We start from the raw sequence: 19,627 nt of genomic DNA, 5'->3' as shown, positions 1-19,627 counted from the left end.
AAGTTGTGCTCTCGCTGAATTGCCACATACATAGCCTTCCCACGTACATTCTTGGGGAGTATACAAAGGCTTCCTAATGATATTCACACTGATCTTTCCTAAAAATTACACTGTCTGTTCATTCCTTCTAAGCATCTCAAATTTTCAGAATTTTAGATTCCTGGCTATTTGATTGATATCTAATTTGGAAGTCTAACAGAAGTGTGGCATTCATAATCCAAAGCATGGCCTAGTCCTCTAGTTTGGGATCCTTTCCTTTAGAGAGGTCACAATTCTTTGAAAAAAAAAAGGTAATAATAAAGAAAAAGAAAAGAGAGACAGGAAGGGCTGGAGCAATAGCACAGCGGGTAGGGCGTTTGCCTTGCACACCGGCGACCCGGGTTGATTCCCAGCATCCCATAAGGTCCCCTGAGCACCTCCAGGAGTAATTCCTGAGTGCAGAGCCAGGAGTAACCCCTGTGCATCGCCAGGTGTGACCCAAAAAGCAAAAAGAGAGAGAGAGAGAGACAGGAGAGAATGTTTCCATCTTCAGATTCAACTTTACTTCTTTAGCTTCCGGTATGGATGTTGAAGTTCCTGAATGAGAGGTCAATTGGGATTAATTGAACTCTCACATCCAGGCGTGTGAGAGTTAAAGGCTGAGACAATGTTCAAAGAGTGACTCTGGCCACTCAGTGGTCCGGTACTTGCTTTGCACAAGTGAGGCTCATGATTTCATCCCTGGCACCACAGGACAAAGAAATCAAGTAGTGGCTTCTGTGCTCAGTGGTAAAGTACATGTGCTACATGCCAAAGACCTGGTTTGATACAGAAAAAAAACAAAGAGGAAAGAAAGCCGAAGGAAAGAAATTGCTGAGAGACTACTTAACACTTTCTGTATTCCTAATTCCATTTTAGTGACTAAGTATTTTACCAGGACACTGGTAAAGAATTTAATGGCCTCCAAGGGAGTATGAAATGTCAGTTTCTTAATTTAGAAACAACTATGGCCCATTTTTATGGTCATTTGTGCATTTAGCAGTAGCCGGAGGAACATCATCATGACGGCCTTCACTGGCAGTGCTGGGGCATGGAGCATAGCTGGGTGCTGCTCTACCAGCAGTAGCTTCTAGAACTCTGAGGCGGAGTCAGCTATTTTAGTACACAGGTCAGCTTTGTAGCTCTCTGCCTCTTGCCATCTGTGACTAGATGCAGTCACCAAGGCAGCATGTATACTCCGTGGCATCAAAGCTATGTTTAAGGGCTCACAAGACTTCCGGTAACAAATTACATGGTCAATATTAAACAACTCAGTTCCAAGCTTTCAGGAAAATTCAAACACCTGCATAGGTAAGGTTATCCAGACCACTCAGGAAAGCTATACAGAACAACTAAGGATGTGGTCCTGTCTCTCAGCATGAACATCAAATCTGTATTCCATAGCATCTACCTTTTCATACAGGAAGATGCAAGCAAGGAGTTGTTATTATGGCTATTCATGCCTTTAACATTTGAACTAAGACCAAAAACAGGGATGATAGGAAGAGCCAGAAGAGTGTGGGATAAAGAAACACACTTATTCCACATGATGTGAATGAGCTTTAAAAAAGAAAAGAATGAAAAACAAACTTAGACATGTTTGCAATAGCCAGAACTGCTGGATGGCCAAGGTACGAAAGCACGTGCACTTTTCCTATCATCAATTCCAACAAAGTCCTTGGTGATGCCAGCAAGAATTGAGTGTCAGAAAACAGAAATGGGAAAGAATCGTGACGGATTGCAAATATTTTTACTGGAAAAAAATAACGATCTATGTAAACCTCAGGGGTGTTTGCACAGTGGTATTGGTGGAAAGTGAGTAAGAGCTCATGCCAAATACCAGGAGAGGAATCAGAGACCAGTGTCTCTGATGATACTGAATGAAATCCCACTATTAATATGATGGGAGGCTGTGAAAAGAGGCAATCTGCCGAGGATTCAGAGGGACCCCTGAAATCAGTGATGGAATGTCTTAGAAATGAACGATCTATGCCCTGATTGCAGCCCTTCACTCCAGTCCTTCCCAAAGTGTGATCTGTGTGCTTCGTTTTCACCAGCTTGAGAAAGAGTATGCCACGTGAGCTTCCCATCCAGTTGTCCTGAAATTTTGATGATTCTAAAAACCTGACTATTTCGCTATCCAGTTCCTAGATTAATTTAGCTCCCCCATATTTTCAGTTCATAGGTTGATTTAGCTCTCCCATATTTTCATAGTGGTATTTTTTACTGAGTAATTTACGCTTGAGCATTTGAGCATTAAAGACTTTATTTTTGACTTCTCAGTGCCAAGTATAACCTCAGCAACGCTTAGAAAACATAGAAGGGAGAATGCCCCAGTGTAAACTTGACCTTTTTTTTTTTCATGGAACAATTACTAACCTCTTCCAAAAGCATACGGAAGTAGAGAGCTTTATAAAAACGAATTGTGTCAAACCAATTTAGTTTTCTCCTATGACAGAGTGACAGCTCAAAGATGATAAAGAAAAATAACTATTATCTGTGTGGGCCCTAGAAAGACTTTTGATTTCACCCGGCCTGCCATTCTCATCAATAAATCAGTCAGGTCTGGCCTTATCTGTTACAGTTAAGTTAAAGTCTCTTTGGACAGAAAGACTTTATTCACTCTGGTCCCTTGCACATTTTTCTACACCTGGTTCAGTCTCCACCTTGGAATTCCAGTTGGACTAGCAAATGCTTGACGGATTTCAATCAGGAATACTTTTGAAAACCAGACAATAGGTCCAAGTGGGGATAAGATGTAAGTAAGCATGTCTTTAAAAAGTCGTGGAACCAAACCCAAGATAAAGAAAGGTGGAACTGACTTACTATATTGCCCAAGCCACTTGAACCCCGGAAGGAAACTGGACAGGTCTCCCAACCGGGGGGGCCTGAATACGGTTGCTGCCACTCCGTGACACACATGAAAACCAAACCCAGAGTGTCAGAGCAGACCTTCCGTGGCAGATTGCCCGTCTTCCTCATTTTGTAGCAGGCTGCTAGCCCGAGAGGAAGTTGGTTACATGCTCTGGGCTGCCCAGTTGGTTAACCGTGGAGCTGGAAGTAGACTTCTGATTTAAGTATTATTTTTACTACAGACTAGCTCTGTAGATTTATTTTTTTAAAAAAGAAAACTTCTTGAGGCCCATTTTGCATAGTGTACAGTTCATCCCTCTTCAGGCTTACGAGTCAAACACGTTTAAGGTAAATTTACCAAGTTGTACAGATGTCCCCCAAAGGAGTTTTGTGACATTTCTGTGAGTGCTGTGTCATTAAGAGTCCATTCCTATCACATACCTATCCCCCCAGTCTAAGCACCCACTACTTAGTTGAGAATCCATCTGTGTTCTTACAGATCAGGTGTAGGATAAGAGACTTTCTATCTCTGTAGGTTTGCTTTTCCTGGACATTTCATGTACGTGAACTCATGTAATAATATAGTCTCATCTCTGGTCTGGCTTCTTCACTTAGCATAACTTTTATTTATTTTATTTTTTGGGGGGAGTCACACCCGGCAATGCACAGGGGTTATTCTTGGCTCATGCACTCAGGAATTACTCCTGGCAGTGCTCAGGGGACCATATGGGATGCTGGGAATCGAACCCGGGTCGGCCGCATGCAAAGCAAATGCCCTACCCACTGTGCTATCCCTCCAGCCCCACATCCACTTTTTTTTTTTTGCTTTTTGGGTCACACCTGGCGATGCACTGGGGTTACTCCTGGCTCTGCACTCACGAATTACTCCTGGCGGTGCTCAGGGGACCATATGGGATGCTGGGAATCGAACCCGCTGTGCTATTGCTCCAGCCCCAGCATAACTTTTAAAGTTGGTACAGGTCCTAGAGTGTATCAGAAACTCATCCTTTTGATTGTCAGTTTTTCTATTCATCAGTGGGGCTTCTAGGTTATTTTCCTTGTTGTGCAGTGTTGTTGGAGTGTGCCCCTCCCAAATTGTCAGCTAGTTACTCGCTGGAGTTAACTGACACGTAAGTCAGTTTAGAGTTTGTGAAATAGGAATGCCCCTCCCCTGCCCACCCCCAATATCAAGTATATATGAAGTAATTTTTTTTTTGTTTGGACACCAGCACATCTGTGTGGTTTGGGATTTAGAGGTTTGAGAGATGCGACATACGGCCAACCAGTGCCTTGCAGAAGGAGGGGGTATGACAGTGCAAGACTGCAGGATGGGGTTGCAGGGCTTCCTTTTGTGTGAGTCTATGTGGCTTCTACATTGAGACCACTATGAGTAATTCTGCTACTATCACATGCTGCCACTGTTTACTGTTTTGAGGGGGCAACACCCTCTGGTGCTCAGTGGTTATTACCAGCACAGTGCTCAGGAGTCACTCATGATGGTTGGACCGTGTAGTGTTAGGGATTGGAACGAGGGCTCCAACATGAAAATCTTGAACCCTGGCCCTTTGGGCTATCTCCTGGGCCCTCGAGCTTTTAAGTTTTCTATCTCTTCCCCATCAAACTGGGTTTAAATTTTCCTTCAGACTGCCTTCTTCTTTACCCTTTTTATTTTTTCTCATCTGGATGATAGAGCCTCCTGCGACAGACAGCAACTCGGTTGCTATTAATGTTCCAATAAATGGCTGTAGGGGATCCAGGAGTCAAGAGAAGAAAAAGCTTGTTAATCTAATAAGTCTTTTATTCTGTGATGCTTTATGAGAAACTGTTAGCCAAATGCTCTCCATCTTTACAGAAAATAAATGAGATGGATTGGATTTTAAACCTCAGTGCAAAAAGACTTCCCATGGACACAAAGATGCACATTTTATGGGGCGGTAGATGCTACCAAGTTAATTTTCAGTATTATAAATACAAGGTTTATGTGATTTTCTCAGAGAAGCTTATATGAATGGGTTTTACTCTCTCTGGGGCCAGATGCGGTCCCCGAAAAGAAAGATAATCTTTTTGTGATGTTTCTTCTGTGTGGTGAGGAAAAAAACACGTGGCCTTGGGTGTCCACAAAAATCTCTCTCTTGTGCCAGGGAGACCATTATTGGAATGATTTTGTCATAAGCAGTTATTGAAGCGTTTTACCTAAACTAAGGGGCATGGCAGAAAAAAAAATGTCTGTGTCCTAAGTGGAGCAGTACCTCCAAGCGACTATTCTCTCTTTAATAACCAGCATAGTCATCATTTAATTCTAGCATGGTATAGTTCGCAAAGTAATTTCACATCTTATTGGCCTTTGACTTCACATCTGAGCTGTTAGCGGCTCCCACGGTGGTGGAGAGATAAGACTCTTCCTGACAGTGCAGACCCCTTTCCATTCCAGGCCTATTTGATCAGTCTTTGTCACTCATCATGCCCGTGACCTCCCATCACAGGGAACTATGCTCCATCTCTAGGATGTCTCTCATCATTTTACTGCTCTTTGTTTTCATTCTACTCTCCCTTTACACCCTTTGTTTGGAGTTCTCTAACTAAACCCATAGTCAGATATGTATTTTCTCTTCTGTAAGTAACTATTCTTCTTTCCTTTCCCTCAACAGAACTCACTGGGCCACCTTCATTCACCTAGAGTTGTTTGATAGCACTGTACATTGGTCTTTAATAGGTATCTTCTCTAAGTGTTTCCCCTGATATCGGGTGTATTTGTATATGTCAGAGTAAATTTATGAGACATAAATGCCATAGAACTTAATATAAAGTTATTAATAGTATTAATAGAAAAAATGGGAATGTAGACTTCAGATTATAATTACTGTCAGTTTTGTGGAGGGTTTCCTTGATTCTTGAGCACAACAACAATTGATGTATTTGACTTTGTAAGCTAAATGTTGAGGTCAAGTCCTGGTTTATAATAAATGTATTGAATCATATGAAGTAGCACTACACTGCATTGTCATCCCGTTGTTCATTGATTTTGCTCAAGCTGGTACCAGTAATATCTCCATTGTGAGACTTGTTGTTACTGTTTTTGGCATATCGAATACGCCACAGGTAGCTTGCCAGGCTCTGCCATGCGGGCGGGATACTCTCGGTAGCTTGCTAGGCTATCCAAGAGGGGTGGAAGAATCAAACCTGGGTCAACCTCGTGCAAGGCAAACGCCCTACCCACTGTGCTATCGCTCTAGTCTGCATTATGAAGTAGATAAGGAAAATAATACTATCAATGGAGGCCTAGAATGTTAAGTGGATATCATGATGTAGTAATATGATCTTGCCACCTTTCCTTGAATGTACCAATGAATGCTCTGAGACTTTTGGAGGACTTTTATTTTTTGACTCTACCTAATATTAAAGGTAGGCTTAGTATTACTTAGAAATATCTGTCATAGACTGATGCTTATTTAAAACATCAAGCAAAACCTCGTAAATAAGATTTTGAGGACCTAAAAGGCCTAAAACCAGCAATAAAAAGCCATTACTATGACATTTCATATCAATATAATGAAAATTAAAAATACTACTACTGTGAGTGACAGCTTTCCAAGAAATAGAATAACCTAGATCAGAGAGGCAAAATACTAGAAACACACAGGCTTCTCAAATTGAATCACAAATAAATAGAAAATGTGAAAAGACTTATAACTAGTAATTAAGTGGAATCAGCCATAAAAAGTTAAAATATTTCAATAAGATTTGAAGAGGAGGGAATCCTTCGTAACACATTTTATAAGACCAGCATTATCCTAACACCAAAGTTAGGAAAAAATCCTATGTGATGAGAAAACTACCAACAAATATTCTTATATTGATTCTGAAAATCCTGAACAAAATAATAGTGGAGAGAACTTAATAGTATGTAAGAAGAGTTAACATAAGAATTAAGTGGATCGCTTCTCGGACTTTTGGCTAAGATCAAGTGTGAAGAATTAAGTGGAATTTATTTCTGGAATGCAGGAATGGTTCAATGTGTGCAAATTAATTAATGTAATTTACCATATTAACAAAATAAATGGGGGGGGTGTTAATGTATGATTATCTTAATGCAGTAGAAGCATTTTACAAACTTCACCACCTTTTAGGAGAAAAACTTTCAAGTTAGTGGTACAGGGAAAGTTTGTCAACATCCAAAAGGCCATATATAAAAAGCAGACAGCCTGAAGACTGGAAACTGTTCCTCTAGGATCTGACACTGAAAAAGGATTCCAGCTTTCACTACTTTTATTTAGCATAGCATTGGCTTTCCTTGCTAGAACATTTAGACAAAAGAGAATATAAAAAGTTATGAATTAAACAGAAACAAGTTAGATTGTTGGTTTTAATGACCTTGTATCTAAAAAAAATAATTCAACAGATTATGTTTGCTCACATATGAGTAAGCATGCACACATACAACCATCAGGACCCAAAACCTAATGAATTAAAGTTTCAATATCTAAAAATATGTACACAAAACCCAATAGTGTTTCTATACTCTGTATTTTGATAGCATCATAAAGAATAAAAGACTAAAATACTTGAGAATTAAATTAACCAACAAGGTAAAAAACCTAGTACACTGAAAGCTACAAAATATTGCTGAAAGAAATTAGAGACATAAATAAGTGGAAAGTTATCCTATGTTCTTGGATTGGAATGAACTTGATACTTTTAAGATGACAATCTATGAAAAACTGTCTAAAGATTCCATACAATTTTTATCAAAATCCTAGCAACAGTTTTTACATAAATGAGGAAATCTGTTTTATAATTAATATCAAGTCTTAAGGGATCCTGAATAGCCAAAACAATCTTGCCAAAGAACCAAGTCTGGAAGTTTCACAATTCCTGGTTCTAAAGTTTGCTAAATTTACAGTAAACAAAATTATAGTGTTTTGGCATAAAGACAAACAGACACAAATCCAACTACCACTTCATTACCAAAAAGGGGGGAAATAACAAGTGTTGGCAAGAAGGTAAAAAATTAGGACTCTCGTTTATTGTTGGTAAAAATTAGTAATATTATATCCAGTGAGGAAAATAGTATGATGGTGTCTCAAATTTTTTAATAGCATTGCCATATGATTCAGCAGTTCCGCTTCTTAGTAGACAGATACTCAAAAACATTGAAAGCAGAGACTTAAAGGGGAATTTATTTGTACCCCACTTTCATTTATTTATTTGGGATCATTTAATCAAAATGTAGGAGCAACCCAAGCATTTGGCCTTGGATGAATCAATAAACAAAAGTTGGCATGTCCATGCAATGATGTTACTCCATTTTTTAAAAGGAAATAAATGATGATATATGCCATACTATGGCAGAAACTCAAAGATGGTATTCTAAGTCATGAAAGGACAAATAAGGATGCGCTCTCTTATTTAAGGCACGAGCGTGGACTGTGGCATTAGGTGGTGGGTGAGTAGTTATCCTGGAGAGAGGAGAGCCCGAGAAAGCACCATTAGGGGCTTATATGTGTGATGGATGCTGGTGGTGATCTGTGTCTTGATCTGGGTTTTAGATGTGGATCTGTGCAATGTATGAAGTCCTGTGAACTAGGTAGTTGTGTTTTGTTCTCTACATGAATGTTACATTAAAAAAATTCTGAAACTATAGGTCATTGATCCCAAAGCCAACTACAGAATTAGGATCTCTCTGGGCAGGGCCTTGGGACTCTGCCTTGAAACCTCTCCCTTGGGTGTCAGCCTCACCTCATGTGATGTTATTCTATACGCCACAAATGAGTGCAGTCCTTCTATGTCTGTCCCTCTCTTTCTGAATCATTTCACTTAGCATGATACTCTCCATGTCTGTCCATTTATAAGCAAATTTCATGACTTCATCTCTCCTTACAGCTGCATAGTATTCCATTGTGTAGATGGACCAAAGTTTCTTTAACCAATCATCTATTCTAGGGCACTTGGGTTGTTTCCAGATTTTGGCTATTGTGAACAGTGCTGCAGTGAATATATAGGTACAGATGTCATTTCATTTCAAGGACAGTAGATACAAGGGCCAGGAGGATTACCCCATAGCTAGAAGCCTGCTTCATGAGCGGAGGGGAGAAGGCAGATGGAATAGAGAAGGGATCACTAAGAAAATGATGGCTGGAGGAACCGGTTGGGATGGGAGATGCATGCCGAAAGTAGATAATGGACCACATGATGTCCGCTCAGTGTCTGTGTTGTAAGCCGTAATGCCCAAAAGTAGAGAGAGTCTGGGGAATATTGTCTGACATGGAGGCAGGGGAAGTATACCCGGGATATTGGTGATGGGGAATGTGCACTGGTGGAGGGGTGGGTGTTTGATCATTGTGTGATTGTAACCCAAACATAAAAGCTTGTAACTATCACATGGTGATTCAGTAAAATAAAATTAAAAAAAAAGAAAGAAACCTCTCCCTTTTAACCTTTCTTAATAACACTGAGGTTTTGGAATCTTTGCTAAGAGTAGGGCTTTTGTTTTTCTTCCATGCCCAAGAATTCTTTCATTCATGGGGGTAGGTTTTGGGCCACACCTGGTAGTGCTCTGGACTTATCCCTGACTCTGCTCAGGGGGGTCACTCCTGGTGGAGCCCGGAGACATGTACCCCTGATTGAACCAGAGATCCATCACAGGCAAGGCAAACGCCTTGTCCCTGTGCCCATTCTCTGCAGCCCAGGAATCCTTCCATTCTACCCTAAGAATTTCTTAAAAAAGAAATTCTTGTATTTGATGGCTCCTTTACCTTTTCCTAGCAGGAAAATGCATGCCATCTTCTAGGTGCTGAGAAAAAAGATCTAAGAAATCAGTGGTCTGCAGAAACGCATGGTTCCATGTAGGCCTTTGAAATGGTTCTCACTCATCATACAGAATCTATGAATAACTTAATTAAAAAAATTTTTTGCATGGGAGGGGCTCATACCGAGCCACACCTGGCAGTATTCTCGGCAGGCTCGTGGCACCATATGGGCTGCTAGGAATAGAACCCTGGCCGGCTACACGCAAGGCATGCACCTTCTTCCCTGTGCTATCACTCCAGCCCCTGTGAATAACTGAGTTAACCCCTCGAAAAAATGGCAGGTGTTAGGACCTAGCGGGATTCAGACACCTGTGGGAGGAGGAGGCGGCCAGACCTCACACCCTGGGTGGGGCTCCAGGTAAACAGGTACGGAAGAGCCAGTTCTTCCACATGTGTGCGCCTCAGACTTCCCTGGCAGCTGTCTCCATACCACCCCAAAGATTGCAGCGGCTCTCGCACTTGCTGGTTCATCCGAAACATGTTTCTGGCCAAGGCTTTATTAGAAGGAGCAGATCGGGGTCTTGGAGAAGCTCTGGGAGGCCTTCTTGGAGGAGGTGGTCAGAGAAGAGGAGGGGGAGGAGGAGGAGGAATAGGAGGAGGAGGAAACATCGGCGGACTAGTTGGGGGCCTTGTGAACTTTATCAGCGAGGCCGCAGCCGCGCAGTATACCCCCGAACCCCCTCCGGTCCAGCAGCATTTCACCAATGTGGAGGCCAACGAAAGCGAGGAGGTTCGGCGTTTCCGCCAGCAGTTTGCGCAGCTGGCTGGCCCCGACATGGAGGTGGGCGCCACCGACCTGATGAATATCCTCAACAAAATCCTCTCGAAGCACAAGGACCTGAAGACGGACGGCTTCAGCCTGGACACCTGCCGGAGCATCGTCTCCGTCATGGACAGCGACACGACGGGCAAGCTGGGCTTTGAGGAGTTCAAGTACCTGTGGAACAACATCAAGAAGTGGCAGTGCGTGTATAAGCAGCACGACAGGGACCACGCGGGCATTCTGAGGAGCTCCCAGCTGCGGGGGGCCCTGCAGGCCGCCGGCTTCCAGCTCAACGAACAGTTGCACCAGATGATCGTCCTCCGCTACACCGACGAGGATGGGAGCATGGATTTCAACAACTTCATCAGCTGCCTGGTCCGCCTCGATGCCATGTTCCGTGCCTTTAAGTCTCTGGACAGAGACGCAGATGGCCTGATTCAAGTGTCCATCCAAGACTGGCTGCAGATGACCATGTATTCCTGAGAGCTCCAGGAAGCGTCACCTGGCCTCCTGCGGCAAGGGCGTGCCCTCCTGGCCAGCCCTGTCCCAAGCCTGTGTCCTCCTCAGCTCGGGCCGCTCTCGGCTGCTTCATTAAAACCGATTGCTCGTGAAATCGTGTTCCGCGTGGTTTGTATGGCGGCTTTTGCAGAGATGCTGGGTCGCCCTGTGGTGACGGGGGTGCTGGGAGGCACCGTGGAGCTCCCGCAAAGTAGATTTAGGTTTGTTTGAAAAGGCCACTGCCGATTTGATGTCTGAGTGTGTTCTTGGAGCAGCTGTCCTGTGCAAGGTGTAGGAAAACTCTTCTAAGAAAATGAAGCTGCTAAGAAACCCGAGGTTCAGTCAGGAAGGCACTTAGGAGAGCTGGTTTTCTCTTTACAAGGCGAGGGGGGAAGTTCAAAATCTGTTTGCCTCTTAATTTCACATCTGGTCTTTCCATTAATGTGTGTGTGTGTGTGTGTGTGTGTGTGTGTGTGTGTGTGTGTGTGTGAGAGAGAGAGAGAGAGAGAGAGAGAGAGAGAATGAAGGAAGAGAAAAAACTGCTTTTCCTGGAAACCTTTTTTAATTATATCGAAACAGGCTTATAAAAGGAGTGACTAATTTCATCTAAGGCTTTTTAAGTTTTTGTTTCTAATGGTGGAACAGCTCTCAAAAGTTCTAGCATACTTTAGTCCCATTTCTCTAGTAAAATAAGCCTGTGGTCATTTTGTTTTGCTGTCTTGGTAAGAAGGGTAAGGACACTGGAGCATCAAAGGGTGCACCCAGAGTCTACAGTGCCTTTGGCCGCCTTCGTGGGTCGGAAAGCTACTTCCAAATGCGCTTCATGCAGACCCAGGCATGTCCCTGTTGAGGTTAGCTGGCGCCTGTCATGTCTTGCCCTGCCTTGGAGCAAGGAATATTCGTTTGTTCCACTTTGAAAACTGCAGGCAGGAAAAAAGTAAACAGAAAAGAAAAACGTGCATAGATCACAATGAGTCATTTGGCATCGAAAGCCACAGAGAGAAGTACACATAAATATCGCTGCCTCTCGGTCTCGGTCGCTGTGGTTCTGAGACCAGGCTGCCGGGCGCTTTGGGAGTGCTGGTGATTGAGTCTCACGCCAGGCCTCAGAAATGTTGTTAGAGGTGGAGTGGAGCCCAGAGAAAAGAAAATAAAAATAATTTATTTATTTACAAAATATGTAAAATATGTGTATTTTTAAGTATATACATATTTTTAATGTAAATGGTAAATATATATATACACACATTACATATTTCTCATTTGTTTTGTTGTGCTCTGGGCATCAAACCCAAGAAGAGTACTTTGCCCTGAGAAGAGTACTTTGAGGGGCTGGAGTGATAGCACAGTGGGTAGGGCGTTTGCCTTGCACGAGGCCGACCCGGGTTCAATTCCCAGCATCCCATAGGGTCCCCTGAGCACCGCCAGGAGTAATTCCTGAGTGCAGAGCCAGGAGTGGCCCCTGTGCATCACCAGGTGTCACCCAAAAAGCAAAAAAAAAAAAAAAAGAAGAAGAAGAGTACTTTGAAAATTCTCAAGTGATTCAAACGGAGGTTGGCAACCACCCTGTTCTAAAGTTAAGGTTGCCTCAAAACATTTTTTCACATTCATCTCTGCTACAACAAAGGCCCTGCAGGGTAGAAAGTGTCGGCCAGAACCTAAAGACAGACGATAGCATCCTGGGACTCAGCGGCCACAGTCCAGCAGAGTGGGGGGAGAAAGGAGGGGGGTGGAGAGAGAGAGAGAGAGAGAGAGAGAGAGAGAGAGAGAGAGAGAGAGAGAGAGAGAGAGAGAGAGAGAGAGAGCGCTAGAGAGCTTTCTGGCCCTCCACCCTTGGCTTAGCTTCATTGCTGGCGTGAGGCTCTTGGAACCTGAACATGCTGATTCCAGTGGTTCCGTGTGGTAGACTTGGCCTTTTTGCAAGCACCCCACGCACCTTCCTGCTCTTTAATTGGTTTCTACCCCTCCGGCTTCTTGGGCTTTTACCGCTTCCCCCACCCCCACCCCCACCCGTATTTCATGCTGCTTTAGTGGGTCCTCTTGAGTTTGCAGATCAACTCCTCTTCCTCGGAGGCCCCTCGAGAACAGCTGTCACTCCGGTCGTGTTGTCAGTACACCCTTCACACCCCTGCGCCGCCTGTTAGAAATTCCCGGTGAAGTTAGATGAGGTTGGCACGTGACCCGTCCTCGCCCTCAGCACCGTCGTGGGAAGGGACTGGTGAAACTGCGCCGCCGGTCATTCTGAGCAGAGCCAAGCTCCCAGCTCGTGTCTGCGTTCCTAAGGGACTTGTAACTCAAGCTTGTCTGGGGTGCCACTTGGACCAGGTTGGTTATATAACACCAGGCAGCCGCCAGCAACCGCACGTTAATATCCCCATCCCTGTTTTAGAATAAACCCAGTGTTATGTTAGATTTGGCTATAGGAGTGGAGCCAGGAAGGGGATGGCTGCCAAGACGCCTTTTAAGGTCTTGGGATATTAAGCTTATAATTTAACCTTGCCACATGAGGGCGGTGGAATGGCCGGTGTGGCCTCACTTTTCTCACCCCCTCCCCCCACTTTATTTTAAACATTGCATTAACGTTCAGAAAATGATGTTATGCTTGAGGGTGGTTATTAACTGTTTCTCTTGTTCCCTAAGTTAAGGAATTAACTGCTGTTTATCATCCTCTTCCTGGATACATGGGGCAGAATATCATAAGATTCCATGTGTTTCTTTTTTGTTCTCTTCTAAATTTATAGTTTGTACAAACATGGCCAGAGAGAGCTCGAGAACAGAAGGATAGGATATTTCTCTAGAAGACCCATATTTGAGCCCCCGTGCTGCATGGTCCTCTGAGCATCTCCACAAGAGACCCCCAGACTGAGACTAGTCGCTGAGCACCATTAGGGGTGGCCACAGAGATGCTACAATTTGCCTTGCATGCAGCCCACCCAGGTTTGGTCCCCACCACCATATTGGCCACATTATGGTCCCCCGAGCACAGAGCCAGAAATAAACCCTGGGCACTGCTGTGTGTATTCCTAAAACCAAAAGGGGGAGAGGTACCCACAAACAGATTTGTACAAATAACCCTAGTCATTAGAGAGGATACAAGAAACTTCAGTACAAACTCTGGCTTTTTCCAAGTAACAAAATCTTTGGCACTTTGTCGTGTCAGCAGCCTGACAGTTGATTGAATTTCTTAGTTGGCATCCAATATTTCATGTTTTAAAGGCACACTTCCCAATGTAAAAAGGAATATTTTCTTCACTTGGGAGATTTGTGCTGAAAGTAGACTATGGACTGAACATGATGGCCACTTAGTACCCATATTGCTGACCATAATGCCCAGAAGGAGAGAGAGAGTAAAAGGGAACATGCCTGCCACAGAGGCAGGGGGTGGGGATGGGAGGGGGCGGCAGGAGGGATACTGGGAACATTGGTGATGGAGAATGGGCACTGGTGGAGGGATGGGTACCCAATCATTATATGACTGAAACGTAATCACGAAAGTTTGTGAACCTATAACTGTATCTCATGGTGATTCATTAAAACAAATTTTTTTAAATTTACTTGATAAAAAAAATTTTGACCTTTCCATATGGAAGACCAATTATAGTCTAAGATGAAAGTTCTTTGAGTCCTGTAACTCCATCCCATTATTTAACAGATCTCTTAATATCAAGCAGTATAATGAAGATAGTACATTAAAAATAATGCTCCGTGATTTGAAAAATGTTAAGTGATACCATTACACATTTGGAAGAAGGGTGCAGCCAGCTCTGTGCTCAGGGATCATTCGTGACAGTTGCTTGGGGAACCTATATGTGATTCCAGGGATCAAAGCAGGGTTAGCCCAATATAAGGAAAGTGCCTTGACCACTCTGCTATCTATCTTGACCACTCTCTCCAGCCTATCTATATTTTTTAATTTTTAAATACTGTAAATGATTTTAGAGGGTATCTTTATCTTAGTATAATCTATTGAGTTTTAAAACCTGTAAACACAGGGCAAAATACTATATGTTGTACCTAAGAACAGAAGATATTCAAAGATTTTGATCTTAAGCATCATTAATTTTTTATTGGTTTACACTCATGGTATTACCAGAGTTTAGATTCCTCTGTGTGTGCGCTTGCATATGCATGTGCATGCGTGTGTGTGTGTGTGTGTGTGTGTGTGTGTGTGTATGCGTGTGTGATTATCACTGCTCAGGCCTTAAATTCTTCCTCTGAACTTGCAAGGACTTCAAGTTCTCTGCCTGTCCCTTCCATGGCTCGCCTCTTTCCCTCCAGTAACCTCCATATTTTCAGTCTCGAAGACAGTTTTATTGTTCAACATCATTTTTTAAAGCTTGGGGTGGGGGGTGCAGTTCAGTTGTATCTGAATCTGTTTTTTGGACCATGCCCAGCAGTTACTTGGGGCTTACTTCTGGCTCTGTGCTCAAGGGTTCTTGGTGTGCCACACAGGGTGCCGGGGAACAGCTCTGCACGCACCCTACCCATTCTACCATCTCTCGGGTCTGCAAGTATTTAAACGTTGATTTCAATAACAACCTCACTCAGAAATACCATCGTACCTTTGCACAAGGAATCCATAGGAGAACCTTAGAAACTCTTTGTGGGATCACTCATAGCACCTTGAACGTGCCTGCCAATCTCAGTAAGCTCTCACAATGGCTTTTCTGAAAACACTTACTTTCCATGCTCCGTGACTTAAAACCATTGAATTCCTAGAAAACTTGTAAAACAGTTATATGCCTGGACAGAAGATTTATCTTGGTATTATATTGATGGGAATAGAATACCTCTTTCTGAGTCAGCTGGATCACTGAGCATTGACTGTTTGAATATTACTACCCATTTACATGTATAGAGAATCTTTAAAGCCTCAAAGTTCTTTTTCTGTTGCCTACTACCTAAAAGATTCTACTTTATGCAGATATATTTCAGGACACTGATGATCATTTGTAGAATTGATGTTATAGTATAAATAACTCAGTGAAAAAGAAAAAGAATCCTATCTCTGAAAGTTTACCACTGCAAAATATATTTAAAGCTCTCCTAAAGATGGGGCTGGAGAGATAGCACAGCGGGTAGGGCGTTTGCCTTGCACGCGGCCGACCCGGGTTCGAATCCCAGCATCCCATATGGTTCCCTGAGCACCGCCAGGGGTGATTCCTGAGTGAAGAGCCAGGAGTGACCCCTGTGCATCGCCGGGTGTGACCCAAAAACCAAAAAAATAAATTTAAAAAAAAGCTCTCCTAAAGAGTAGCTATCCTTAGCACAACGGGTAGGGCGTTTGCCTTACACCCGGCTGACCCGGGTTCGATCCCCAGCATCCCATATGGTCCCCTGAGCACCGCCAGGAGTAATTCCTGAGTGCAGAGCCAGGAGTAACCCCTGTGCATCGCCAGGTGTGACCCCCCCAAAAAAGAGTAGCTATCCTGAAGGCCAGGGAGAGAGAGTACAAGAGATAAGTGCTTATCTTGCATGTGGTTGACTGCTGTTTCCAGAATAGCCTTTGAGCACTGCTGGGTATGACTCCCCCCCCAAGAAATTAAACAAGTTGCTAGATTGAAAATAAGTATCTGTGTCTATGTGAATAAAATCACTGGGTGAGACTACAGTGTGGATTGATGGTAGCATTCATGCCTAGCATGTGTGAGACCCTGGGTTAAAAAAGAAAAAGCTAAGAAATTCATTTATGAAGGCATCTAAAAGAGCCAGAGCTGAGAATCAGGTGCGAGGCAGGCACCAGGAGCTCTTCCTGGAATTGCAGATGCACCATGTGTGAATGAGTCGCCAAGACTTCCTGTTGATCCTGTGGAGTTTTGGACTTTTGTATAAAATGGAAAATATTTTACCAAGCTGTGGCTCAAGTTTGAATGGTTGGGGTATCTCAATGTTCACTGTAGATAAGGCAATAGTGAGTTAAATAAATATTATGTCTCTGGTTATTCTTTAGCAAAGATGAAATTGTGTGTTTTCTGAGATTCCTTCCAGTTGAACCCTGACGATATAATATTGAGGGGAGGTGGTGTCGTTTGGGCCCCACCTGGTGGTACTCATGGCTTATCCTGGCTCTGTGCTCAGGGATCACTCCTGGCAGTGCTCAGGGGACCATATGGGATGCTGGGATTGAACCAGGACCCTTTAAGTGCAGGCAAATACCTAAATTCCTGTATTACCTCTTTAGCCCAATAAGATAATTTTTATTATTTCAGTCATAAAATCTCCCAGAATAACTTCCATGGTACTTTCCCTCCTTTGTATAATTAGGAAAATTGACATAATTTCTCATAGTTTTCAACTTTCTCAAGTTTTCTTAACGTTCTCTTGTCAGTGAAAACCCTTCCAACATAAGGTTGTTCGTGAAAAACAGGGTCCAGAACTCCAGGACATGGAGTTTGTTTGTGAATAGTGGTGGTATTAGGGCTCATTTACATTTATTTCCCTTTTGCTGAAGAGTGGATGATAGCGCCTTTGTCCAGGAGTCTTAAAAAACTGGATGTTTCACAATGAAGATTTTATAAGTCCAAAGGAGTGTTCCCAATCATGAACTTTCAGAGTGCCCAGGGCTCACCCTGATGGCTAATCTTCAGAGCTTTGACTCCTGACATCCTTGTGGTCAGTGAGACGGCCAGGAACAGAGGAAATGCCCCTATGTCAAGCAAGGTATCTGTGGTTCAGTAAGCTGCTCGCCCTCAGAGGCTAATGGGAAACAGCTCACAGCGTCTGAGAGAGTAAATGGAAAGCTTGGGGCCCAAGAAGGAAACTCCACCTTCTTGGATGCTTCTGGGGTGATGAAAATGGTGTCAAAATGAATGGTGATGGTTTCCCTGGTGGATGCCTTGCCAAAAACACATCAAACTGGTTGCTTAAAATGGATCCTTTTCTTTTCTTTTCTTTTTTTGGTTTTGGTTTTTTGGTTTTTTAGGTCACATCCGATGGTGTTCAGGGCATATTCCTGGCTCTCTGCTCAGGGATCTCTCCTGGCAGTGCTCAGGGGACTATTTGTGGTACTAGGAATTAAAGTCTGCTTGACTGCAGACAAGGCAAAGGCCTTGCTCACTGTTTTCTCTCTTTCTCTGTCTCTCTGTCTGTCTGTCTCTCTCTCAGACACACACACACACACACACACACATACTCACACACACGAAAGTGATTCTTCACCTCTCAAGTCTTGTTTGCTTTGAAAAGATGATCAAAGTTATGTAATTTGAGACCAGGGACCTGACTCAAAGGGCTGGAGCATATGCTTTGCATGCTAGAGGCCCAGGTCCAATCCCCAGCACTGCATGGTCCCACTATGCATGATCCCCAAGTACTGAGCCTGGAGTGTTCCCTGAGCACCAATGTGTGTGGCTCCATTTCTCCCTTCTTTCCCCTAGGAAATGGGTATATAAGATACTCACCCCATTTGACAGATTTCATGGCCTCCCCTTCACCATGGCCCAGTCAAGAACACATACCTTTGTGTTTTATTGTTTAGCGGGGGGTTGGGTTGGGGGGTCCACATCAGCAGTGCTCAGGACTTCCTCTTGGCTCTATGTTTAGGGATCACTCCTGAGGGTGCTCGGGAGAGAATTAAACTGGGATCAGTCTCACACAAGGCAAATACCGTAACCTCTGTACTATTCCTCTGGCCCCCCCTTGGCGTCTTAAAGTGAACCTCAAGAAGCAGAATAAGTGTCTGAGAACAGGGGAGCGTTGTTTTAGAATCTGCATGTCAGTGGTGGCGGTGGGAATAGCATGCCACGAACACACTCTTGATGGTTGCCGTGTCAATACTTTGAAGCGAAGACTTCACGCCTATGAAATCTTCGTGAATGCCAGGCATTTTTGTTCATCTGTCAAGTACTGCACCCACTTTGTTGTTGCTAGTTCATAGATTATCTTGGAATTTATCACTTGAAGATTTTGCAGCTGCCTCTAACCCGTGGGGTGAGAATCACAGTGCTTGTTCGGTTTTTGCCACTGCCTCCCCACCCCTCCAGCCCTTTCCCTTCGTGGCCATCTCATTTGCTCTTTCTTCTCTTCAGTTCTTTGGCTCCTCTATCCTCCTTCAGCCCTTCCTTCCTCTGCCATGCCTCCTTTCTCTCTCTGTCTCTCTCTTTGTCTTCGTCTGTGTGTCTCTGTCTCTGTCTCTCTGTCTCTCTCTCTCTCTCTCTCCCTCTCCTTATTTCCTCCTCTCTATGTCTCTTGTCTAGGTGAATATTTAGTGTGTAGAGGAAACTGCATTTGGCCAGGATGGATTAGAATGATCACTTCCTGTTTTATATTGTTCTCATAAGATACCTCCTGAGGTTTGTAGATATAAATTTTGTACAAATTTGGTTTTATTTTCTGTGGCTTAGAGATATAGGATCTCTTGGGGCCTGATAATCACAAAGGACTACCAAAGTGGCCTTGTCAATTTTTCAGATGCTCTTGGCTTATTGCACATAATACAAGGGAGAAAAGAAGGAAAGAAGGATGGAGGGAGTGAGGAAGGAAGGACGGGCAATCATCGCCTCAAACTTGCCCTTCTCCTTTTCCTTCCTTGTTCAACCTGTGGAGGTTGACCAGTCACTTTTGCTGGCCCACGAGTGTGGGCCGTCATGGCGGAGCCAACTTCAGTTGTGGTGCTGACACATACTGCTAAACAGAAGTGTGTTTTCCAGGGGAGGTGGAGTGATAGTAGAGCAAGGAGAGCACTTGCCTT

At 43.6% G+C, this 19,627-nt stretch overlaps 2 protein-coding genes across 2 annotated transcripts in view; both read left to right on the top strand.

Annotated features, from left to right (window-relative positions):
- The window catches only part of LPCAT2 (lysophosphatidylcholine acyltransferase 2), a 77,363-nt gene that overhangs the window by 44,499 nt on the left and 13,237 nt on the right, over positions 1-19,627 (top strand). The window lies entirely within an intron of this gene.
- CAPNS2 (calpain small subunit 2) lies at positions 10,156-10,923 on the top strand. Its single transcript, XM_004600664.2, has one exon. The coding sequence runs from the start codon at positions 10,156-10,158 to the stop codon at positions 10,921-10,923; it is 768 nt and encodes a 255-aa protein (XP_004600721.1).

Source organism: Sorex araneus, chromosome 8 (assembly GCF_027595985.1).
Source record: "Sorex araneus isolate mSorAra2 chromosome 8, mSorAra2.pri, whole genome shotgun sequence".
NCBI lineage: Eukaryota > Metazoa > Chordata > Mammalia > Eulipotyphla > Soricidae > Sorex > Sorex araneus.
This window is presented reverse-complemented; position numbering and strand designations above follow the sequence as displayed.